General features: G+C 40.5%; 1 protein-coding gene across 2 annotated transcripts in view; it reads left to right on the top strand.

Moving 5' to 3' along the window:
- Positions 1–27740, top strand: part of SLIT3 (slit guidance ligand 3) — a 1020157-nt gene that overhangs the window by 684460 nt on the left and 307957 nt on the right. For both annotated transcript variants that reach the window (XM_069763866.1, XM_069763867.1), the window contains 3 exons: positions 20222–20363; positions 26311–26382; positions 26750–26821. In XM_069763866.1, coding sequence (XP_069619967.1) covers positions 20222–20363; positions 26311–26382; positions 26750–26821 — 286 coding nt within the window. The remainder of the gene's footprint in view (positions 1–20221; positions 20364–26310; positions 26383–26749; positions 26822–27740) is intronic.

Raw genomic sequence — 27740 nt, 5'->3', positions numbered from 1 at the left:
TTCAACCCATAGCCTAACCTAACATGCCCTAACATGTTGATCCAGAGGAAGGCAAAAAAAACCATGTGGCAAAGAGTAAGGTCCACATTGGGGAAAAAAAATTCTTCCCGACTCCACATACGGCAATCAGACTAGTTCCCTGGATCAACGCCCTATCAAGGAATCTAGTATATCTACCCTGTAACATTATACAGTACTTTTGAAGATAGGCATCCAGTCCCCTCTTAAATTTAAGTAATGAATCACTCATTACAACATCATACGGCAGAGAGTTCCATAGTCTCACTGCTCTTACAGTAAAGAACCTGTGTCTGTTATTATGCCTAAACCTTCTTTCCTCCAGACGTAGAGGATGCCCTCTTGTCCTAGTCTCAGGTCTATGATTAAAAAGATGTTAAAATGTTACTTTAGACCACAAATTTTTAATTTCACAACAGTAACAGGAAAAAATAAACCCTAAAATGTGTTGTGCAATTTCTCCTGAGCATGCCAATACCAAATATGTGGTTGAAAACCACTGTTTGGGTGCATGGCAGGGCTCAGAAGAGAAGGAGTACCATTTGACTTTTTGAATGCAAAATTTGCTGGAATAATTAGCAAATGCCATGTCTCATTTGGAGAGCCCCTGATGTGGCTAAACAGTGGAAACCCCTCACAAGTGACACTATTTTGGAAACTAGACCCCTTAGGGAACTTGTCTAGATGTGTGGTGAGCACCTTCAAACTTTGGTAGCTTTACAGAAGTTTATGAAATTGAGCCATGAATATAAAAAAATCACATTTTTCCCAGAAAAATGTTTTTTTAGCCCCAAATATAGCATTTGTACAAGAGTAACAGGAGAAATGCCACTGTAAAATTTGTTGTGCAATTTCTCTTGAGTACGCCGATACCTCACATGTGGGGGAAAACTACTGTTTGGCATATGGCAGTGCTCGGAAGGCAAGGAGCGACATTTGACTTTTTGAATACAAAATTTTCTGGAATAATTAGCGGACGATATGTTGCGTTTGTAGAACCCTTGATGTACCTAAAAAGTATTCATGTCACATTGGCAGAGTCCTGTTGTGAATTCTGTGGCAGAGCTCCCTCCTGTGGTCACAAGTGGTACTTCGGCTGATTCTCTCTGGGAGCTTCCGTTTGTGGAGGAAAGTGGTACTGCGGCTTCTGAGTTTCCTCCCTCAGGTGATCTTGTGAGGTCGTTAGGTGCTTCTCTACTTAACTCCACCTAATGCTTTGATCCATGCTTCCTGTCAATGTTCCAGTGTTGGACTTGTTTTTTCCTGGATCATTCCTGTGGCCTGCTGCTCTGCATAGCTAAGTGCTTCTTTGCTATTTGTTTGCTACTTTTTCTGTCCAGCTTGTCTATTTGTTTTGCTGGAAGCTCTGGGACGCAAAGGGTGTACCTCCGTGCCGTTAGTTCGGTACGGAGGGTCTTTTTGCCCCCTTTGCGTGGTTTTCTTTAGGGTTTTGTGTAGACCGCAAAGTTATCTTTCCTATCCTCGCTCTGTTTAGAAAGTCGGGCCTCACTTTGCTGAATCTATTTCATCCCTACGTTTGTCTTTTCATCTTACTCACAGTCATTATATGTGGGGGGCTGCCTTTTCCTTTGGGGTATTTCTCTGAGGCAAGGTAGGCTTATTTTCTATCTTCAGGCTAGTTAGTTTCTCAGGCTGTGCCGAGTTGCATAGGCAGAGTTAGGCGCAATCCACGGCTGCCTCTAGTGTTGTTTGGAGAGGATTAGGGATTGCAGTCTGCAGAGTTCCCACGTCTCAGAGCTCGTTCTATGATTTTGGGTTATTGTCAGATCACTGTATGTGCTCTGACCGCTATGTCCATTGTAGTACTGAATTGCCTTTCATAACAGAGTCCCTAATGTGCCAGAACAGCAGAGCCCCAATAAGAGACATAATTTTACAAGCTATACTTCTCAATGAATTCATCTATGGTGCAGTGATCATATTGACACCACAGGTGTGTCATAGAATTTTATACCATTTCTCAGTGAAGAAAAAAATAATTACATTTTTACCGCCAAAAATTTTTTTTAGCCCAAGATTTTACATTTTCACACCAGGAAATGGGTAAAAATGGCACCAAAATGTGTTCTACAATTTCTGCTGAATGAAGAAAAGCCCCATATGTGGCTGTACAGTACTGCTTAGCCACACGGCGAGACTCGGGAGGAACAGAGCGCTATTTGCCTCCAGGAGCGCAGATTTTCCTAGAATAATTTACAAATCCCCTAAGTGCTAGAAGAGCAGAATTCCCCAAAAGTGACCCCATTTTTTAAATTATACCGCTTTTGGGAATTTATCTACAGGTGTCATGGTGATTTTGACTCCATGGGTGTTTTCCAGAAACAAGCAGCAGTGGATGTTGCTGAGTGAAAATTGCAAACTGCTGTAGTAGTGACTAGAACATTATGCCCACCTTATGCATCTGGAGAAACACACCCGTAAATGAGCTACATCGCTGCAGAAATGTCAAACATGTGGACACTAAATATGAATTAGGCACACGGTCAGGTTCAGAAAGGAGGGGGCATTTGTATTTGGGAGCGCAAAATTTGCTGAATTTTCTTGGGTGGTAGTGGGGAGCCATTTAGCTTTTCAAGAGCCTTTTTACTACCAGTAATATGGAACCCTCCTATATTTCCATTGACAGATGACAGACTTGAGTGGGGACTTTTTTTGTGGATTGAGTTGAAGCTTTTATTCAGAATATTTTTCATAACGTTTGGGATCACATTTATTCTGTGCCCTATGCTGAGCACTTACTTTGGGGTTTCCATCTAATTCTCCAAGTGACATGATTCAGATGAACCCCCCGAGGCATCCATTCACTATAATGAGGCAGCAGAATTACCTCTGTTCAGCAATGTTCTTTTTTTCTCAGAAGTGCACAAAACAATGGCCGAACCCTTTTCTATGCACTCCTGGACACTGTTGGATCACAGGCCAGTCGGCGTCTACAGTGCCTCCATCTGTCTCATTATAGGCAGTTCTCCACCAGGGTTTCCATGTGAATTACGTAGTTCACAGATTTACATGGAAACCCCTGGTGTAAGCACTCTACACAGAGTGAACGAGAAATGTTAGCCAAGCCTTAGTTCGATCTTTGGAAGGCCGAATGAAAAATCCACAGCAGGTGAAGAATTGCTTTCATTTATTTTTTATGCTGTTCCTCATGCCTCACCAGAGTTATATTTTTTTATGTTTGGCTGCTGTCACACACTAAAAGACACTTTTTTGTTGTTGAAAAACTGGTTTTTGCATTGCCATATTTTGAGAGCTATAATTTTTCCATATTTCGGCTGACAGAGTCATGTGAGCTTGTTTTTTGCAGGGCGAGTTGACGTTTTTATTGGAATAATTTTCAGACACATCACATTTTTTCATAATTTTCTAGTCCGATTTTTTGAAGGCAGAATGAACAAAAACCTGTAATTCAGGATTTTTTTTATGCCGTTCTGCTTGCTGTAACATTCATAAGACAGCTTTATTCTTCGGGTCAGTACGAATACAGCTATTCCTCATTTATTTATTTTTTATGTTTTGCCGCTTTTACAGAAAAACAATTTTATAGAAAAAATAATTATTTATGTATCGTTTTATTCTGAGAGCTATAACTTATTTATTTTTTGGCTGATGGAGCTGTATCGCGGCTTGTTTTTTGCATGACAAGTTGATGTTTCAGCAATACAATTTTTATTTACATTTTTTATCACATTTTATTCCACTTTTGGTTTTGTGGTATGATGATAAAGCATCCTTTTTTTCTCGTTTTTATTTTTGGTTTGCTATGTTCAATGAAGGGGTTACCTAGTGGGACAGTTTTTTAGGTCGGGTCATTTCAGACGCGGCAATACCAAATATGTGAACTTTTTTTTTTCATAACAATATACTGTGCCCATAAACAAATATTTTTATTTTAAATTATTTAGTAATTTTTTTTTATATTTTTACAAATTTTTGGCACTTTTTTTTTATTTTAACTTTTTTCTTTGTCCCACTATGGGACTTTCACTTTTTGCAGTCTGATCTCTTGAAACTGTCAGCGCTGCACTGACAAACTTGCTACATCATGTTCTGAGCATGATCTAGCCAATTTGCTAGCTCTGGTGACCTGGATGTAATCATGACGACATCGGTTTACCATGGCAACAATTGACCTCTTAAGAATACATCTCAGCGACGACGCTGATCAAAGAGCAGAGGGGGCTCTCTCCCTCTGCCTCCCAGCTATAAACTGTGATTGATATCTATTGCAGTATTTAGGGGGCTAAAGTGCCAGGAGCGGTGATTGCCAATTGTCAGCTGTCAAAATCAGTTGATATCTGGCGGCAATCGTGCTCGCAAAGCCTTTGTGAGTGCAAAATTGCCATGACATATCTATACGTCCAAGGGACACTTTCATGAAATGATCATACTATTGGTTCCAAAACCAAATCAATGTAACACTGAGATGTTAGTGTACCTGGAGTGGAGACTACAGGGATTCATCTACCATGCATTATGCAAACTCGAACCAAAATCCTTGGAGTTGAACCAGTGTGACGTTCCATTGTGAAGGCATTCGATTGACCTCATGCCATCGCTCTCAAAGGATATCGCAAGAAAGAGCAATATGTCAATGGAGGTTGGTCTATCCTCTTCAGCAATGAGTCCTGGTAGTGTCTTAGATGCAACGATAACCAAACATTGGCCTGGAGGGAACATTACACTGGTCCTACATCCAGGATTATAATCTACTCATTGCAGGTACTATAACAGCACAGCGTTATGTTAATTTGATTGTAGGACCAGTGGTATGCTCATTTTGCAAAAGTGTTCAAGTAGCCAAGTGTTCAAGTAGCCAACAACAGATTGCACATTGCTCTTTCTACTCTGAGCAGCCCACATGGCCTAAACCTGCAACATCTTTGGACTCCTCTCCCATTTAGCACATCTAGGACTTCGTAGGTTGGCAATTGTAAAAGATTTGCCAGCAGTGGATCTTGATTTGTATGCCAAAGTGCATTCAGCGTGCAGAACATTTCTCAGACAACCATCAATAACCTCACTGATAGCAGGCCAAGGTGTATAACTGCGTGTATTCCTGAGTGTGGGGTTCACACTCCATACTGAATAAATCTAAGTATTTTGAAAAGGTTGTTTCCATTTTTTTGATCAATCCTGTGATTTCAATAATTTCACAGCTTTTTCTTTGTGGTATTTTAATTTCCATGTCCAGGAGTGTTTATATTCTTCTATTCTTAGATGTTGTTTTTAAGCTGTCATCTAAATTTTATTTTGGGCCTGCTAATAAAAGATACTGTACAGTCATATACATTTCTATACCTGTCACCTTATCGATCAATCTTTATTGTAGCGTACTCAAAAAGCCTGGCAATATAGTACGAGTGTTGTGATTGCTATTCCATCTACGCCAATCTGCAGCGGTGAAACCAATTGCATATGTATGACCATACATGAAATACATTTAGCACTTCTGCTGCTATATTTGCTAGGTTTCAGAAGTGATATTTATTTGTCTGCTTCTCAGGTTCCACCTCTTATGAAATTCAGTCCTTTAAACTATATTTTGAAATCCCACCAAATAGAATATGTATGATGGGGGGGGTTGTTTTTTTTCATCTACTCCTCATAATATTGACAGATAAAAAGAGGGATGACCATTGGTTACAAGCTGTTAGCGCTAATGGTAATTCAGGCAGGCAGACTCAGCTCTCGGTGGAATCCTTGACATTTTTCAAACGCGAGGACTGAGCTCTCAGTAATTCTCTTTCCTTTTGTGAAGATACTGTGCCCCTTCATGTACACAGCCAGCCACAAGCAATTTTCATTTTCAGTTCTGTTTTTGGAAAATGTATCTGCATATCAATCTCTTGACATTTAAGGTTAAATGCATCCAAACGCTGTCTAAAATTGCAGTATGTGGACATAGGTGAGACAAAGTGGCCGATGAGAAGCATAGAGGATGGGGACTATAGGATAATGCCTGCTTTTTTAGTGTCTGAGTGTGTATCTGTTTCTCACTTGATGAATGGGTCTGGTAACGTTTCTACCTCACCTCCTGCTTGCCTGTTTTGTTAACTAAATGTTTGAAATCTTCAATTTGTAAGAATTAGTGACCGTTCTACCCAGGATAAGAATGTTTGCAATGGAGATGTGATCATACCATCATTTGATTTGTTGCAAACCCTGGATTATAACATTCTGAGTGCGGTTACTGCCATTTCATTTTTGTATTGGCCAGTTTGTCAGTCAGTTTGACTGACACATTTGTGGGTGTATTCGTGTTCTTGCAGTTAGCGCTAAATTAAGTGTGAAAGCATGAATTACCAGAATGTTTCTGAATACAAAGATATGTATTTTCCTAATCATATCCCACAGTAATAACTGTGGATAGAGGATTGAGCTGCTAGATATTGTTCCAATCCTCTAACAGCAGTAATCAGATCTAACTCCGATTGCTGCTGTTCAACTTCTTAGATTCTGCTGCAAATCGCTGGCAGTGGCCTCTTAGTAATTAGACCCTGGGGGCTGCATTTCCTCTACAATTAGGGTATGTGCACACGATGCAGATTTTACTGCGGATCCGCAGTGTTTCCCATGAGTACAGTACAATGTAAAGCTATGGGAAACCAAAAACGCTGTGCACATGCACACGCGAAAACGCAGCGGTTTACATTCCGCAGCATGTCACTTCTTTCTGCGGATTCCGCAGCGGTTTTACAACTGCTCCAATAGAAATCCGCAGTTGTAAAACCGCAGTGAAAACCGCATAAAACTGCGAAAAATCCGCAGTGGTTTTCCACTGCGGATTTATCAAATCTGCTGCAGAAAAATCCGCAGTTGACCTCTTCTATGTGTGCACATACTCTTATTGTTTACAAAGTTCTGCACCTTTTCAAAGTTGAGTAATGAAATGGATCTCTAAGGCTATGTGCACACCTTGCAGATTATTTGCGGTTTTCTAGCGTTTTTGCGCTATAAAAACGCTATAAAATCGCAAATAATCTGCATACATTAAGCATCCTATCATTTTTAATGAAATCCGCAATTTCTGTGCACATGATGTGCGTTTTTCCGCATGAAAAATGCATTGCGGAAAAATAATGAACCTGCTCATTAATTTTGCATTTCTTTCGCGGTTTTCCCACTGTCTAATGCATTGGGAAATGTCTGGAAAAAACGCGCAAAAAATGCGTCAAAACCGCTTCAAAACCGCTTCAAAACCGCGCAAAAAAACGCATGCGGATTTCATGCGGAAATCTGCCAGAAATGTCTGGATTTTCACAGGAATTTTCTGCATGAATTCCTGAACGTGTGCACATAGCCTTAATGTGTGTAATGACATATGATTATGTTTACAAATGTGAATACTCAATGTGTTTCTGTAATTTCCATACAAAACGGATGAAATAAGTGTTGAACACATAACCAATTTTATAAGTAAATATTTTTCTATAGGTGCAATTGAGGTTGAAATTCCCACAAGATGTTGGTAACAACCAATCCAATTCACACAGGCAGAGAGCTTTAAAATTATATATATATATATATATATATATATATATATATATATATATATATATATATATATATATATATATACTATATAGACAGCTCTGGCAAAAATTAAGAGACCACTGCAAAATGTTAAGTTTGTCTGATTTTTCTCTTTATAGGTATATTTTTGAGTAAAATGTAAATTGTTCTTTTATTCTATAAACTTCTGACAACATGTCTCCAAATTTCCAAGCAATACATTTTGTATTTATTTTCTGAAAATGAGAAATGGTCAAAATAACAAAAAAATGCATTGCTTGCAGACCTCAAATAATGCAGAAAAACAAGTTCATAATCATTTAGAAACAACAACACTAATGTTTTAACTCAGGAAGAGCTCAGAAATCAATATTTTGTGGAATAGCCATGATTTTTAATCACAGCTTTCATGTGTCTTGGCATGCTTTCCACCAATCTTTCACACTGCTTTTGGGTGACCTTATGCCACTTCTGGTACAAAAATGTAAAGGCCCCTTCACATTAAGCGACGCTGCAGCGATACCGACAACGATCCGGATCGCTGCAACGTCGCTGTTTGGTCGCTGGAGAGCTGTCACACAGACAGCTCTCCAGCGACCAACGATCCCGAAGTCCCCGGGTAACCAGGGTAAACATTGGGTTACTAAGCGCAGGGCCGTGCTTAGTAACCCGATGTTTACCCTGGTTACCAGCGTAAAAGTAAAAAAAAACCAAACACTACATACTTACCTACCGCTGTCTGTCCCCGGCGCTCTGCTTCTCTGCACTCCTCCTGTACTGGCTGTGAGCACAGCGGCTGGAAAGCAGAGCGGTGACGTCACTGCTCTGCTTTCCGGCTGACCGACGCTCACAGCCAGTACAGGAGGAGTGCAGAGCACAGCGCCGGGGACAGACAGCGGAAGGTAAGTATGTACTGTTTGTTTTTTTTACTTTTACGCTGGTAACCAGGGTAAACATCGGGTTACTAAGCGCGGCCCTGCGCTTAGTTACCCGATGTTTACCCTGGTTACCAGTGAAGACATCGCTGGATCGGTGTCACACACGCCGATCCAGCGATGTCCACAGGAGATCCAGCGACGAAATAAAGTTCTGGACTTTGTTCAGCGACCAACGATCTCCCAGCAGGGGCCTGATCGTTGGTCGCTGTCACACATAACGATTTCCTTAACAATATCGTTGCTACGTCACAAAAAGCAACGATATCGTTGACGATATCGTTATGTGTGAAGGTACCTTTAGCAGTTCTTCTTTGTTTGATGGCTTGTGACAATCCATCTTCCTCTTGATTACATTCCAGAGGTTTTCAATGGGGTTCAGGTCTGGAGATTCATATGTCCTTCGCAAAGAACAACCTGCCCAATTCAAGCCTTGCTGAAGCATCCACAGATCATCACCGATCCTCCACCAAATTTCACAGTGGGTGAAAGACACTGTGGCTTGTACGCCTCTTAAGGTCTCTGTCTAACCATTCGATGACCAGGTGTTGATCTGGGGATGCTTCAGCAATACTGGTATTGGGCAGGTTGTGAAGGACGTATGAAACAAGCCGCATAAAAGGTTATCCTGGAAAAACAGGTGATTCCTTCTGCTCAGGCAATGTTCCCCACTCTGAGAACTGTTTTTTTCAAGCATGACAATGCCCAATGCCACACAGCTAGGTCAGTCAAGGTGTGGATAAAGGATCGCCACATCAAATTCCTATCATGGCCAGCCCAATCTCCAGACCTGAACTCCATTGAAAACCTCTGGAATGTAATCAAGAAGAAAATGGATAGTTACAAGCCATCAATCAAGGAAGAACTGCTCACATTTTTGTACCAGGAGTGGCATAAGGTCTCCCAAAAGCAGTGTGAAAGACTGGTGGAAAGCATGCCAAGACGCATGAAAGCTGTGATTTAAAACATTAGTATTGTTGTTTCTAAATGATTATGAACTTGTGTTTTTTTTTTTTTTTTGCATTATTTGAGGTCTGCAAGCAATGCATTTTTTTGTTATTTTGATCATTTCTCATTTTCAGAAAAAAAAATGTTACGCCGCTACCTCATACTCACCTGTCTGGCCGGCGAACTCCCGATGCTCCTTCCTGCTCTTCTTCATCTGGCTTCTCCAGCGCTCGTCCCTTCGGCAGTCCGCGCATGAGCAGACACGCTTCTTTCGTCGCTGAGGCTTCTGGGACGTCGTGACCCGGTGGCTCCGCCTCCAATATGGTGGCGCCCGTCGGGTACTTCTTCCCAGCGTCTGCCCTGCTTAGACGCCTTTGCGTCTATTGCGTTCGCTGGCTTCTAGCCAGCGTCTCCTTAGGTTCCTTGGCTCTGGTCTGACTCTGATTTGTCTGTTTGGCGTACCTTTCAGTCCTGCGTTCCTGCCGTACCTTTCAGTCCTGTGTTCCTGCCGTACCTACCAGTCCTGTGTTTCTGCCGTACTTTCCAGTCCTGTGTTCCTGCCGTACCTTCCTGTCCTGTGTTCCTGCTGTACCTGCCAGTCCATGGTTCCTGTCAGTCCTATGTTCCTGCCATACCCACCAGTCCTGTGTTCCTGCCGTACCTGCCAGTCCTGTGTTCCTGCTGTACCCACCAGTCCTTTGTTACAGTCGTTCATTGTTAAACGTGTCTTACCATCAAACCAGTCAGTGCTTTGTCCTTGCAGCCTCTGTCCATCCCGTGTTTCCACCGCCCTAGTCTCCTCTGTAGTTCTGTTCTCCCTTTGCTCAGCCCTCAGTCTTCCCTTTGGCTCTGGCAGTTGCGGCTTCACCCTCCTTGGGCCTGTCCCTAACACTCCCTGTACAGGGGGTGGCACCATCTGGTCCGCTCGCCCTCGGGGGCTCTGAAGCCATGACTCAGAGGGTCCACTTCCCAAGTTCTCACAATAAATACAAAATTTATTGCTTGGAACTTTGGAGACATGTTGTCAGTAGTTTATAGAATAAAAGAACAATTTACATTTTACTAAAAAATATACCTATAAAGAGAAAAATCAGACAAACAGAAAGTTTTGCAGTGGTCTCTTAATTTTTGCCAGAGCTGTATCAGTGGTGAAAAAAAGTATTTGATACACTGCAAATTTGGCAAGTTTTCCTACCTACAATAATGGAGGTCTGTAATTTTTATCATAGCTACACTTCAACTATGAGAGAAATAATCTACAAATGAAAAACAGAAATTCACATTGTATGACTTTTAAATAATTTGCATTTTAATGCATTAAATAGGTATTTGATGCAATAGAAAAACAGAACTTAGTATTTGGTACATAAATCTTTGCTTGCAATTAGAGGTGAGACATGTCCTGTAGTTATTGACCAGGTTTGCACAGACTGCAGCAGGGATGTGGGCCCACACCTCCATGCAGATCTTCTTCTGGTCTTCCAGGCTTCTGGGCTGTTGCTGGGCAACATTGAGTTTCAGCTTGTCCAAAGATTTTATATTGGGTTCAGGTCTGGAGACTTGCAGGGCCACTCAAGGAGGTTGGAATGCTTCTTACAGAATCATTTCAGGTATGGAGACAGTAAAGACCACTCCAGAACCTTGAAATGCTTCTTACAGAGCCACTATCTCATTGGCCTGGCTGTGTGTTTCTCGTCATTGTCATGCTGGAAGACCGAACCACGACCCATCTTCAATTCTTTTACTGAGGAAAAGGAAGTTGTTGTCCAAAATCTTGTGATATATGATCCGATCCATCCTCCCTTCAGTACGGTGCAGTTGACCTGTCCCCTTAGGAGAAAGGCACCCCCAAAGTACGATGTTTCCTCCACCATGCTACATGGTTAGGACAGCATTTTGGGGTTGTACATATCCTTCATCTTCCTTTAAATGCAAACATTTCTGTTTTGGTCTCATCTGACCACATGACCTTCTCTCATGTCTTCTCTTGATCATCCACACGGGCACTGGTTAAGTTCAAACGGGCTTGGACATGTGGTAGAATGAGCAGGGGGAGCTTGCGTTCCATTACGGATTTTAGTCCATGAAGGAATAGTGTGTTACTAACAGTAATGATGTTTGAAACTGTGTTCCTAGCTCTCGTCAGATCAATTGTGTCAACAGTGGTTGCCTTCTCGCCTAGCTGCTTGCCTATTGTCCTGTAGTCCATCCCAGCCTTGAGCAGATTTATAATTTTGTCCCTGGTGTCCAAAGACAGGTCTTTGGTCTTGGCCATGGTGGAGGAGTTGGAGTGTGATTGAGTGTGTGGACATGTTTCCTTTATACAGGTAACCAGTTCAAACAGGTGCAATTAACACAGGTAATGAGTGCAGAGTAGGAGGGCTTCTTAAAGGAAAACTAACACGTTTCTGAGAGACAGAATTCTTGCTGGTTGGTAGGTGATCAAATGGTTATTTCATGCAATAAAATGTAACTTAATTATTTTAAACCCATTCAATGTGATTTTCTGGTTGTTATTTTTAAATTCTGTCTCTCACAGTTGAAGTGTACCTACGATAAAAATTGCAGACCTCACTATTCTTTGTAGGTGGGAAAACTTGCAGAATCGGCAGTGTATCAAATACCTATTTTCCCCAGTGTGTATCTGTGTATATGTGTGTTTATACAGTGGGGCAAAAAAGTATTTAGTCAGTCAGCAATAGTGCAAGTTCCACCACTTAAAAAGATGAGAGGCGTCTGTAATTTACATCATAGGTAGACCTCAACTATGGGAGACAAACTGAGAAAAAAAAATCCAGAAAATCACATTGTCTGTTTTTTTATCATTTTTTTTGCATATTATGGTGGAAAATAAGTATTTGGTCAGAAACAAACAATCAAGATTTCTGGCTCTCACAGACTTGTAACTTCTTCTTTAAGAGTCTCCTCTTTCCTCCACTCATTACCTGTAGTAATGGCACCTGTTTAAACTTGTTATCAGTATAAAAAGACACCTGTGCACACCCTCAAACAGTCTGACTCCAAACTCCACTATGGTGAAGACCAAAGAGCTGTCAAAGGACACCAGAAACAAAATTGTAGCCCTGCACCAGGCTGGGAAGACTGAATCTGCAATAGCCAACCAGCTTTGAGTGAAGAAATCAACAGTGGGAGCAATAATTAGAAAATGGAAGACATACAAGACCACTGATAATCTCCCTCGATCTGGGGCTCCACGCAAAATCCCACCCCGTGGGGTCAGAATGATCACAAGAACGGTGAGCAAAAATCCCAGAACCACGCGGGGGGACCTAGTGAATGAACTGCAGAGAGCTGGGACCAATGTAACAAGGCCTACCATAAGTAACACACTACGCCACCATGGACTCAGATCCTGCAGTGCCAGACGTGTCCCACTGCTTAAGCCAGTACATGTCCGGGCCCGTCTGAAGTTTGCTAGAGAGCATTTGGATGATCCAGAGGAGTTTTGGGAGAATGTCCTATGGTCTGATGAAACCAAACTGGAACTGTTTGGTAGAAACAACTTGTCGTGTTTGGAGGAAAAAGAATACTGAGTTGCATCCATCAAACACCATACCTACTGTAAAGCATGGTGGTGGAAACATCATGCTTTGGGGCTGTTTCTCTGCAAAGGGGCCAGGACGACTGATCCGGGTACATGAAAGAATGAATGGGGCCATGTATCGTGAGATTTTGAGTGCAAACCTCCTTCCATCAGCAAGGGCATTGAAGATGAAACGTGGCTGGGTCTTTCAACATGACAATGATCCAAAGCACACCGCCAGGGCAACGAAGGAGTGGCTTCGTAAGAAGCATTTCAAGGTCCTGGAGTGGCCTAGCCAGTCTCCAGATCTCAACCCTATAGAAAACCTTTGGAGGGAGTTGAAAGTCCGTGTTGCCAAGCGAAAAGCCAAAAACATCACTGCTCTAGAGGAGATCTGCATGGAGGAATGGGCCAACATACCACCAACAGTGTGTGGCAACCTTGTGAAGACTTACAGAAAACGTTTGACCTCTGTCATTGCCAACAAAGGATATATTACAAAGTATTGAGATGAAATTTTGTTTCTGACCAAATACTTATTTTCCACCATAATATGCAAATAAAATGTTAAAAAAAACAGACAATGTGATTTTCTGGATTTTTTTTTCTCAGTTTGTCTCCCATAGTTGAGGTCTACCTATGATGTAAATTACAGACACCTCTCATCTTTTTAAGTGGTGGAACTTGCACTATTGCTGACTGACTAAATACTTTTTTGCCCCACTGTAAATATATATATATATATATATATATATATATATATATATATATATATATACACGCATACTGTATATATACTAGCTATTAAACCTATTGTACGCCTGAGTGGTGAGCATTTTTATTGCTACATTTTTGTACCATGTTAAAGGGAACCTGTCAGTAGAAATAAAACTGTTAGGCCGGCGTCACACTCAGCGTAGGGAAATACGATCCGTATTTTACAGGCATAATACGCAGAAATGGATCCAAAACAGTGATCCGTATGTCATCTGTAGGCAGGGTGTGGCTGCTTATTTTGCGCATGTAAACCTCTGTATGTAATCCGAATGGCATCCGTACGGCGAGATTTTCTCGCCGACTTGCAAAATGGACATAGAATGGATCCATGGGCTCAAATATTCGTGAAAACATATATACAGTCTATATATATATATATATATATATATATACATATATGTCAGTGAGACACGTATATATATATATATATATATATATATATACAGTATATATATATATATATATATATATATTTCATACAGCGCAAGATAGCAGAAAAGCCGGTAATTCAATTGCAGGCTTTTGATATCCCCTTCCTAAACCCGACAGGATATAAGACATGGTTTACATACAGTAAACCATTTCATATCCCTTTTTTGCATATTCTTCACTACTAATGTTAATAGTGTGTGTGTGCAAAATTTGGGGGTTCTAGCTGTTAAAATAAATGGTTAATTCACAGAAAAAACTGGCGTGGGCTCCCGCACAATTTTCTCCGCCAGAGTTGGAAAGCCAGTGACTGAGGGCAGGTATTAATAGCATAGAGAGGGACAATGGTTATTGCCCCCCCCCCCCCCCCCCGGCTAAAAACATCTGCCTCCAGCCACCCCAGAAAAGACACATCTGCAAGATGCGCCTATTCTGGCACTTAGCCTCTCTCTTTCCACTCCCCTGTAGCGGTGAAATATGGGGTAATAAAGGGTTAATGTCACCTTGCTATTGTAAGGTGACATAATGGAGAGATGTCAATAATACACTTATCCATTATTAATCCAATAGTAGTAAATGGTTAATAAAACACACACATTAGGAAAAATGTATTTTATTGAAATAAAGACACAGGGTGTTGTAATAATTCATTATACTCTTAATCCAAATGACGACCCTCGTTCTGTAAAAGAAAAAAAAGAAAAAAGCAACAATATCCCATACCTTTCCGGCGCTCAGTCACGTCCCACGCTGTAAATCCATCTGAAGGGGTTAAAAAAAATTACAGCCAGGAGACTGCTAATGCAACTGTGCTCCTGACTGTAATATCTGGGGAATGAATGGAAAGCAGGGGAATGTAGCATCGTAGACTTGCGGTGCTGCGCCCCCTGCTAGCATAAACTCTGCTGCTGCTCCAACGAACGTTGCTCCGACTGAAGTCCTGGTATCCGTCGAAGGCTTCGGACAAAAGTACACATCTCTATATTATATATATATATATATATAAATGTGTATATGTATATATATATATATATATATATATAAAGAAAATGGAACAGCACAATGCTCACCAATGGTGGGTGCCTAGCCCCCTGGATAAAAATGGTCCAAACATTAATCCAACATGTATACCAAATAGCAAAAAGAAGGCAGCACTCCAAAAGTTTCAGATGAAAAAGAGGTGAAGTTTTAATCGACCCACATCACTGCGCTGTGATGTGGGTCGATTAAAACTTCACCTCTTTTTCATCTGAAACTTTTGGAGTGCTGCCTTCTTTTTGCTATTTGGTATATATATATATATATATATATATATATATATATATATATATATATATATATATATGTATGTAATAAGAAAAAGAAAAATTAAAGGCAGCACTCCATTTTATCCAAATTGAAAAAGTGGTGAAGTTTACTCAGACCCACATGTCTGGGTGACATTTCGGGTCACACTGAGCCTTTCCCAGGCAGTGGGTGTTACAACCAAGTCTGATTTTGTAGACATAATTAACAATCATTAAAAATTCATAAGCGAACAATAAAGTGTATTAGGAAAAGCATTTCATCATGTATACAAAAAATCCAATATCGCTCATGTGACACCATTTCATATAACAAGTCATAAAAAAGTGCTTTAGTGCTAAAATGCCTTTGATATCCATATTCAAATCAATTATATGTCCGTTCCCTATCTTTAATATTAATATCTTTAATATCATCATATATCAAAAGGTGACTTAATCATATCATTATCTCTAGTGTAGCTGTGAAATTAAACATATTTATCTTACCCCCGTGGGATCTTGCTTTTCCACACGGAGGACGCCATTCACACCGTTTCCAGCATTCTCCCTAGTTTGCTGCGCATGTCTCAGCACATCACTACCCTGTCATAGGCTGCCCGCCAATCCTATGGAGTGTGTGGCAACTCCACCTCGCGGATGCGCACTTCCACAACACTGACATCTCTGCTCCATCTTGAATGTGGCATAATACAAAAACGAGCGTATATTGCAGAAAAAAACATAAGAATCTCACAGGGCCGCGCTTCCAATTTGCAGCGCATCTCCAGCCCACATAAAGCTGCCTTATCCCTAGTTCTAATGGAACTATTGTAATTCCCATCTTACATATAGTTATCATAATTTTACAGGTTAGCAACTACTGTTTTTTTTAAACAGAGGGCACCTTTCAATTACGGTATCTTTCAGGCTGCTACTTTCCAGAGTTTAACATAATAGGAATGTGAACGCATTAAAGGTGTTTAAAGGTATTTCAACCCACCCTGGTGTACTGGACTGTACTCTATCTGGGCTACCTCCAGTCACCACACACCACCTTAGCGAAACACATGATCCCTCCAGATCATAATGTCTCAACCATAGTGTCTATTCGGGTAAGTATACCTACTCCCTAGCGTCCGTTTTTATTCCATAAGTAAAATTTGTGTACGGAGAACATTGAAAAGCACATGCATCCTTTATAATCAAATAGTATTGTTATTGGCCGACAGTCCTACACATTGTAATGACATACAAAAAATAAATGAAAAAAGTATTCAGAGAAATGATTATAACACGAATATCTTCCGTCCTCCATCTGGCTATACTTCATCCCATATGCTAATTTGGTTATGAGTGTCTTGGAGAAGGACCTTGTCTATGTGTCCCACCACTTCCAGCATGTGCTGGAGCGGTGGAGATACATAGACGATGTCTTCCTCCTATGGACAGGCACTCAGGAGCAACTGGATGAATTTCACCAATTTTTAAATAAAGTTGATCAAACAATTACCGTATTTTCCGGCGTATAAGATGACTTTTTAACCCTTGAATATCATCTCAAAAGTCGGGGGTCGTCATATACGCCGGGTACGGCGTGTGCAGGAAGCGGTCCTGGATGGTTCCCAGGGTCTGGAGGAGAGGAGACTCTCCTTCAGGCCCTGGGATCCATATTCATGTAAAAAAAAGAATAAAAAAAAAATATGGGATATACTTACCCTCCGACGGCCCCCGGCTCTCAGCGGTGCAAGCGGCTCCATTCCTAAGGATGCATTGAGCGAAGGACCTTAGATGACGTCATGGTCACGCGACCGCGACGTCATCTAAGATCCTTCGCTCAATGCATCCTTAGGAACGGAGGCCACTTGCACCGCTGAGAGTCGGGGGCCGTTGGAGGGTAAGTATATCCCATATTTTTTATTCTTTATTTTTTTACATGAATATAGATCCTAGGGCCTGAAGGAGAGTCTACTCTCCTCCAGACCCTGGGAACCATCTGGACAGCACACGCCGTATAAGATGACTGGGCGTACAAGATGACCCCTGTCTTATACGGCGGGTATATCCCAAACTCCATTGGGGGTCGTCTTATATGCCCAGTCATCTTGTACACCAGAAAATACGGTAAGTTCACTTTAATATCTTCTAGGACAGACATACAATTTTTGGATGTTTTTGTCAAACTGAGGGATAGTGAGTTAACAACAACTCTGTGTGTTAAAAAAACAGATAGGAATAATCTTTTAGTATACGATAGTCAACATCCACGTAGTATGGTGATATCAATACCTCTTAGTCACCAAACAGCACAGTGAGTATCTGTAGCCCTATATACAGGCCCACTCGCTGATTCCAAGATTGTAGACACCTGTGATGCTAGTTAGTGGACACACCTTGATTTAACATGTCCCTTTGTCACATTATTTTCAGGGGTACCATCATTTCTGTCCAGGCCTATTTCATGAGTTTTTTTTTTTTAATTCTGTGGAAGCATTGTTGAAAAGCAATGTCTGACTTTTATTTGTTCATTTTCATAGATCTTTTATTTATTACATTTGTCAGATTCAAGTTTTTTCTGTGAACATTGTGGGTTTTTCTGTCATTGAATTGTCATACCAACAATTTTGACCACGTGTATGTATGTATATATATATATATATATATATATATATATATATATATATATTTACCTGTATGTATATTATATATATATATATATATATATATATATATATATATATATATATATACATACATACAGTTATATGAAAAAGTTTGGGCACCCCTATTAATCTTAAGCTTAATGTTTTATAAAAATTGTTTTTTTTGCAACAGCTATTTCAGTTTCATATATCTAATAACTGTTGGACACAGTAATGTTTCTGCCTTGAAATGAGGTTTATCGCACTAACCGAAAATGTGCAATCTGCATTCAAACAAAATTTGAGAAAGGCTCAGTGTGAGCCGAAACGTCGCGAGATGTGGGTCTGAAATAAACTTCACAGCTTTTTCACTTTTACAAACTATTGGAGTGCTGCCTTCTTTTTCTGCTTGGTGTATATATATATATATATATATATATATATATATATATATATACACACATATATACAGGGGTTGGACAAAATAATGGAAACACCTAACGTTTTGGCATCATAATCTTCGAACATGTGATAAACATGAAAACCGTGACATGTGGTAATGTTTTGTAGTTGATTATTTGTGTTATGCGATATGTATATGTAAATTAACTATTTGTTTTGCCGAATTGTAACAACATTGATGAGAGCCTGATACCAATTGCAGACCTCTCGGATTTTCAAAGAGGCCAAATTGTTGGTGCTCGTATGGCAGGCACTAGTATAAAAGAAAGTGCCCGAATGCTTGACATGTCAAGAGGTACTGTCTCCAAAGTAATGACTGCATTTGAAAGAGAAAGAAAAACGTCCGTAGCAAAGCACAGGTCCAGCCGAAAGTCAACGTTGAATGAGAGAGACCGTCGGACTCTAAAGTGAATTGTGAGAGAGGATCCCAAGACCACTGCTCCGAAAATCACTCCTGAGCTCAATGAACACCTACAGAACCCAATTTCCATGAAAACTGTTTGTCGGGAGCTGCACAAATCTGGATTCCACGGAAGAGCTGCAATTAGAAAACCATTGCTCTCAATGACAAATGTTTCCAAGCGCTTAGAGTAGTGTAGAAACCTCCAGAATTGGTCCCTCGAGCAGTGGAAACCTGTGATATTCTCAGACAAATCATCATTTACCCTATTTCTGACCTCCGGCTGAGTATATGTTTGGAGACAGCTGAAAGAAGCATTCCATCCAGAAAGCCTTCTCCCAACCATAAAACATGGCGGAGGTTCTGTGATGATCTGGGGTGCTATTTCATGGAGATCCACTGGGCCAATGATATCCCTTCATGGAAGAATTAACAGCAGAGATTATTTAGGCATTTTGGGCGACCAAGTGCATCCAATGGTTCAAGCACTGTTCCCGGAGGGGAATGCCATCTTTCAGGATGATAATGCACCAATTTATACAGCTAGAATCGTTAAAGCATGGCACGAGGAACATTCTAATGAAGTTGAGCATCTTATCTGGCCCCCACAATCCCCAGACCACAACATTATTGCGCATTTATGGTCGATTTTAGAGATGCAAGTTAGACGTCGATTTCCGCCGCCATCGTCGCTCAAAGAACTGGAGGGTGTTTTAACTGCAGAATGGGCTAAAATTCCTTTTTATGAATCACACCTTATATGAATCCATACCTTGAAGAATAAGGCTGTAATCGCCGCAAAAGGTAGATCTACACCATATTAAACTAACTTTTGTTGATGTTTCCAGGTGTTACCATTATTTGATCCAACCCCTGTATATACAGTATGTATATATATATATATATATATATATATATATATATATATATATACATATATATACTCTAAAATACAATGTTTTATTCATATATACATGTATCAGCAAGTTCATGCATATATGTCTATATTTGTGTGTATATATACTGTGTATATATATGTATATATATATATATATATATATATATATATATATATATATATATATATAAAATCCTTAGATCGGTGAATTATTTTGTTATCAACATGGAAGAGGATGGCATAAGTGGCTATTAGATAGCAGATTTTCATGGTCCTAAATTGAGTGCATCGATTTCAAAAGGAAAAGGACAATTTCTGAGCTTAATAAAACTGCTCTGTGATTTTACAGGATCCCCAAATGAGCCTCCATCATGCAATGCCAATGCAGTGAGCTGTCCATCTGCTTGTGCCTGCAGCAACAATGTGGTTGACTGTCGGGGGAAAGGACTTACGGAAATCCCAGCCAATCTACCAGAAGGCATTATTGAGATGTAAGTAATCATTTTATTGTAATGTCATTAGCTCTGGCATACCTGATTTACACATGAGCCATTTGCACTTCTGTAATTGCAGTTCTACAAGTATAAATTCATATAGAAGAAAATACTAAAATCCACCTTTCTATCTTCAATAGGCATGTACAACACATTACTTACTTTCATCTTGATTAATGTTTAAAGGGTTTCTAAGTTAACAAAATTCATGCAGAAAGAGTGAAATAAGGTCATCTGTGCACCTTGCATAATTAATATACAATTGTAATGTTGTAACATCCGACATTCTCTGTCCGAGTACATAATGTGATATCTGCGCTAGCTGTAGATATTCTCATAGGCATGTATAAAGCTGTTGTGTTCAGGTCAGGAGACCTACGACTGGACCCGACATTGGAGTCCATGAATGTTGGATGTGTGAATCTGGCCTTAATCTTATTCTTTATTTATTAATATTTGCAAACCACTGAAGAACTTTTGTATAATTGCAAACCCCTTCTTTAGCCATGACTTGATTATACTGATATCTCAATCATTTGCTAATATAAGACTAGCAAGACAAAACCATTTTGTGCCCCAAATGGTACAAATCACTTAGCATTCACCACTGAGTTTTTTGTCTTGATCCCTTCAGTGAAAGATAAAGGCTTTCAGTTTACATATTGTAACCTTTCCAATAAGTATTTTCACAGCCAAAAAATGCAGAAGGGACATTTTATGACAGCTCTAAAGCAGAGCACAAAGGCATTGTTAATAGAGCGTGGCCATCTCATTTGTAGACTCTATTCATGTGACAGCCAAGAATTGTCAGTAGTGATGCTTCACTTTTTTTCCTTGTCGGTGATTTATCTGCGCTATGGAGAAGACTGACAAACCATTATGCATTAGCTGTTGTTTGAAGTAGGAAAATTGCTACAAAACTGTTCCTCTAGTGCACAGGGTAACTGATGCAAACCCATTTCCACTAATAAAAGATAGCTGAGATACCGTAAATACAACAGTGGTCCCCGAACTGTGTGCTTTATCCTCAAGGATAAACGATTCACATCAAGAAAGATGGGGGACGTAAAAACGCTCTACAGAGTAAACGTATTTCTCGGCAGACAATGTTACTGTGTCGGATAACGGAGGACAAATGAACCTTATGCATAGTGCTAGGGGAATGTAGTCCTACAGGTGTTTAATAAAGGGTGTATTCCCATTAAATTGTTTGTCCAAATATATCTATTAGTTACTTATTTTACTCGCTTATACATCACCATTCATGGTGATGATCATGGGGTGCATTAAAAGAGGTCTGGATACACATGATGAGAGCATTATACTGCCTCTGTACAAATCCCTAGTTAGACCGCACATGGAGTACTGTGTCCAGTTTTGGGCACCGGTGCTCAGGAAGGATATAATGGAACTAGAGAGAGTACAAAGGAGGGCAACAAAATTAATAAAGGGGATGGGAGAACTACAATACCCAGATAGATTAGCGAAATTAGGATTATTTAGTCTAGAAAAAAGACGACTGAGGGGCGATCTAATAACCATGTATAAGTATATAAGGGGACAATACAAATATCTCGCTGAGGATCTGTTTATACCAAGGAAGGTGACGGGCACAAGGGGGCATTCTTTGCGTCTGGAGGAGAGAAGGTTTTTCCACCAACATAGAAGAGGATTCTTTACTGTTAGGGCAGTGAGAATCTGGAATTGCTTGCCTGAGGAGGTGGTGATGGCGAACTCAGTCGAGGGGTTCAAGAGAGGCCTGGATGTCTTCCTGGAGCAGAACAATATTGTATCATACAATTATTAGGTTCTGTAGAAGGACGTAGATCTGGGTATTTATTATGATGGAATATAGGCTGAACTGGATGGACAAATGTCTTTTTTCGGCCTTACTAACTATGTTACTATGTTACTATGTTACCATTAATTCCACTGCATTATACATATATCATTGTTGTCCACATTGGGGCTCACAATCTAAATTCCCTATCAGTATGTCTTTGGAGAGTGGGAGGAAATCGGAGTGCCCGGAGGAAACCCACGCAAACACGGGGAGAACATACAAACCCCTTGCAGATGAGTAAATCCATGAATTGCAATAATGATTGCTATAGGTGAATAATAAATTGTGTAACATCGCGTAAAAGAGAAGTCCTTATTACACAAGGTCGCGGAATAGGCATTTATAATGGCACAATAACTCTTTGCCAGTAATATCTGCCATGGGATGTGCTGACATTGATAAATCTTCAAGCATTTGGACTTGTGGTTTATAATGTAATTTGGAGCTGCAGGACAGGATTTATGGCCTTGCTGTTGGCCTTACCTTTTGATTTAGCTTGCTCTTTACCTAGCAGAGTTCATTCCATAATGTTCAAACTTCCCCTCCTTAAACCTACAAAAATGACCACGTCCATGTCAACCAGCTAGTCTAAAAATGAAAAGCAGCAAATGTGTTAATTCAAAAGTTTCTTTTCTTGTTCCTTTTAGGAGGAAAATAGAAAGTGGAAAGAAAGTTTTTTCACTGTAATTAGCAATTACTCATAAGTGAACATCCCAACAAAGCTGCAGTAGTGAGGGATAGTCTGTAAAGCTATCATCTTTTGTGTATTAACATAATGATGTCCATTTTATCTTATTCATGGTGATAGGGCTCCTAATGCATTGGCCCCAAATGTGTGATAATCAGTGATATAATGTTGTTTAGATCTAGTTCATGGGACCATCATCAGCACAGTGTGTGGTAGAATGATAGGGAGATCATTCATTCACATGCAGATCCTTTATGCTTGACCACACATTGCTTTTTACAGGTGGAGATGTGCTGCTAACAATGATTTTATTGTCTCATTTGTTCAGCGGCCATGTTTACATGGACTAGTAGTCTAATTTTATATTTATTCACTCCCTTTACGCTTTCTGCATTTAAAGTGCACCCTTAGTGTGAAATCAGATAAACTAATTTATTGAAATATTGCATTTTTTTACATCAGAGAGTGTGGCAGTCATATAGCACTCGGATCCTTAGTGAATGCATCTAGACAGTGGCGTTCTAGAAATTAGGGCCCTTTTGGAGATTTTATATTGGGGGCCATAAGCTTCAACTATCACAGGTCTTTAATAGAATTGATTTTTCACATAGGCCAAAGGGACTTTTTGGGACCTGTAGGATTCGGAGCCTAGGGTGGGACTGCATCTACTCTAGTCACACTCCTGCATCTAGAGCCCATTTCAGTTAGGGTACCGTCACACTATAACATTTCGTTCGCTACGACGGTACGATTCGTGACGTTCCAGCGATATCGTTACGATATCGCTGTGTCTGACACGCAGCAGCGATCAGGGATCCTGCTGAGAATCGTACGTCATAGCAGATCGTTTAGAACTTTCTTTCATCGCTGGATCTCCCGCTGTCATCGCTAGATCGGTGTGTGTGACACCGATCTAGCGATCTAGCGATGCGATCCAGCGATGCGTTCGCTTGTAACCAGGGTAAACATCGGGTAACTAAGCGCAGGACCGCGCTTAGTTACCCGTTGTTTACCCTGGTTACAAGCGTTAAACTAAAAAAAAACAAACAGCACATACTTACATTCTGGTGTCCGTCAGGTCCCTTGCCGTCTGCTTCCCGCACTGTGACTGCCGGCCGTAAAGTGAAAGCAGAGCACAGCGGCTGTGCTTTCACTTTCACTTTACGGCCGGCAGTCACAGTGCTGGAAGCAGACTGCAAGGGACCTGACGGACACCAGAATGTAAGTATGTGCTGTTTGTTTTTTTAGTTTAACGCTTGTAACCAGGGTAAACATCGGGTAACTAAGCGCGGTCCTGCGCTTAGTTACCCGATGTTTACCCTGGTTACCCAGGGACCTCGGCATCGTTGGTCGCTGGAGAGCTGTCTGTGTGACAGCTCCCCAGTGACCACACTACGATTTACCTACGATCACGGCCAGGTCATATCGCTGGTCGTGATCGTAGGTAAATCGTATAGTGTGACGGTACCCTTAGTCTCTAGTTTTCACAGGTTACAGGGTGTCTGCAGATTGTGCTTCCATGTTCTAAAGCATTAGCTTGTGTACTTCAGCCTTCAGGCAAACAACGGTCTATAAAGCGCATAATCCGCTTTGGCACTGATCATACATTTTTTGTCATTGGAAATCGGACTGAGCATCTGAAACCCAACCATTGATTTGAATGAATTTTTAAATGCTGGGTAAAATTTTATTTAACAGAAGTCTTTCAAAACCAAGCTAAATGGCATTTCTGATGGCCTGTGTTCTGAAATAAGTTATGCATTGACAAATACTGTTACTATAGTTATTGATCACCACGTGTAATCATGTGGCACCATTTGTTCCTGCAATACCTAGTGTATGCATTAGGAGCTAGAATCATATCCTTTGTTAGTTAATGATGCCATGACTGATGTTTTTGGATGCCATCCTGCAGTAAAACTAGGTGGAAGTCAGAAGTTGCCTTTACCTTGGTTCCTGACTTGACAGAGACTTGCGATGTCAGAAGCGTTGCACTGCTGCATTTGTACATGAGGCCTAGGCATGTCCATATTATGTATGTATGCTGCTTCTGGTGGAAACACATGACAGACAGATAGATCTGCTGCTAGAATGAGTAGAGTTCTGGTACAAATTAAACATGAAGTAGTATGCCAGAGAGAGCCAGCGAACATGACTTGGTCTTTAAGAGGAGCAGGGCTACCACTATGTGGACAGTGGGATAATACAGGTCCTATAATTTCTCGAAATGGGTGTCACAGAGGATGTACTTGTAGAGAGTGTTTCTGAGGCATGTGAGTCTAAAGATCCTTGTACCCAATAGACTAATGTCTGCCGAACTCTCCGATAGCGAAGGTTTCGGCTAACAGTCTAATGTACATGAGGATAGCAACAATTTTCACACAACTAATACCCTCACTAATCAACTGTAGCTCCTGTTCAGTTGCTTATGTTATGTCCTGGTCCTGACTCGACATACTGCAAATCAGTGAAAATGACCACTCAACAATTAACAGTCTGAGGCAGCTCACCACTGCGTCCAATAATTGGCTGAATGGAACCAGTAACTAGAAAGAGGCACGGGCTAGGTAAGCAAATGAAAGGGGATTGTGAAGCTGAGTACTGCTTTCTTTTTATTTCACCAGTCTGGGTGATCTCTTTAAAGGGAATCTGTCATCCCCTGGGCTTGTATATCCTATTAATATGGGCACACAGGTGAAAGAAATGCTACACTAGTCCTACCTGTATGCCTCATATTAGTGGTCTTGTTGTTGAGAAAACTTATTTTATTTCTTCATGTTAATGATTTTTTTCAAAGTCTGGGACATACAATGCCTGGAAGAAATCCCTGCTTCCTGTCTTCATTATGATATCACCCCCTCCCATGCATGTCACAGTGCCCTGTGAGGTGCAGTTGTGGACCTGCACTCCCTCAACAATCTGTATCTTTTCCTCCCTTCTATGGGCAGTGGATTTAGGGATCTTCTGCATTGGCGTGTCACTGCATCTTTCTCTCCAGTGGCCTCCAGCGCACGCAACGATAAGGTGCTCTCCCCTCTTCCTCCTTGCATGGTCATCGGTATATCAGATTGTGTACATGCAAGCAGCATGTATGTATCCATCAGTTTGTAGTGTTTTATGGATGGCCAAGCTGCTTTAGATAAATCCCACTGTATTAAATATGTTTGTGCATTTCTGCCAGAGCTCACAAAATAATATCCAGGGGTCTGTTTCATGAAGGCAAACAATATCTTACATTCACAGTTCAAGAAGTTGGACAAACAATCATCAAATGATTTTACTGTAACCATTGATTTCATTCCCAAGCCTTGCAATAAATGTGTGACGCACAAATGTGGTCATCTCAGACCAAGATGGTAAGCAGACACTACAAATAATATTTTTTTTATATTTTGCTTGTGTCTTGTTCTTAGACGGCTCGAGCAGAATTCTATCAAGAGTATTCCAGCTGGAGCTTTCACTCAGTACAAGAAGCTAAAGAGAATGTAAGTGTAATATACTTTGAGGGTACTGGGCATCACATTGCTTGATCTCGTTACAGCTGAGTGTTGTAGAAAGTCTGACTAATATGTTGGCCCTGTGTGTTTCCTATAGCTCTACATATGATGGTTATTGTCGAGAGGCCCAACTGTGGACTTAGATCAGCACAGATACTACATTGTTGCATTACAATATTTCACCTTCTGTGCCCATTGTACAAATTATGTACGTAATAAGTGTAGATACTATAGCTGTACGACAGTCCATTTCTTGTCTGCCATCTTTGTAGTCACAATGTAATACTATTGTATAAATCTGCCTATGTTTGTAAGTATAACCATTTAGACAATTTTTTTCATTGCATTTTTTTAGAGACCTCAGTAAGAACCAGATATCTGAGGTTGCATCGGATGCTTTCAGCGGATTAAAATCTCTCACCTCGCTGTAAGTATTTTCGGGAAGTATAGCAAACACTGTGATATGTCAGACTGATGCACTATGCATGGCTGAATTCCTCTATTTCCCAGTGAACAAACTATAGTTCCTGTCTATAACTCTATAGAGTGATATCATATATTCATTTAACAGTTTCCACAGATAAAAAAGTCTAACCAGTTTTTCCAAAGTTGCGCTTTTAAATCTTTGTTTTTGTCAAATAAACTTTGTCAAATGAATATTGACAAATTTGTGCAAGGAAAGAGCAGATTTTTGTTTTACTCTTATTGACCTAAATGTATTAGGACTACCTAATGGAGAGCCGCAGATATGGCCCTTAATGTGCATACCCTGATGTCATCACAAATAAATATTCAACGTGAGGAAACATGCATTTAGTTCTTCTCAGGTTTTCTTGCAATACATTATTGAAGCAGTACAAGCAAATAACTATAAGGCTGGAGTCACACTTAAAGGGAATCTTGCCTTGCGCATGCGTGTACTATGGAGGACAGAGAATGAACTTCAATCCAATATTGCAGCCAGCATGCAGCCAGCGGGTAAGGAAAGGGTGAATCAAACACCCGAAAACCCCACCTCCATGGCTGAAGATTGTTCCCTCCAAATTCAGGTGACAGAGTCCCTTTAACGTATGAAAAAAAAAGTCTGAGTCTCCCTGCCAAGAGTCGCACCATGGTCATCTACAGGTAATACGTTTGCAATGTGATGATGCGATTTTCTGGCACCTATGTATCCGTATGACATGCATATGGCTTTACATTTCTCACTGATTTTCCTCAATTAATTTAATGGCTCAATGGGCTGAAATGACCAAAATGTGTGCGTATTAGTCGCAAGCTAAATGAATGGTCCGTGTGACATCCGAGTTTTTCTCACACCCATAGGCTTGCATTGGCGAGTCTCGGAC

This window comes from Ranitomeya imitator, chromosome 4, assembly GCF_032444005.1.
Source record: "Ranitomeya imitator isolate aRanImi1 chromosome 4, aRanImi1.pri, whole genome shotgun sequence".
NCBI lineage: Eukaryota > Metazoa > Chordata > Amphibia > Anura > Dendrobatidae > Ranitomeya > Ranitomeya imitator.
Note: the sequence above shows the minus strand (reverse complement) of the source record. Positions and strands in the feature narration are given on the sequence as shown.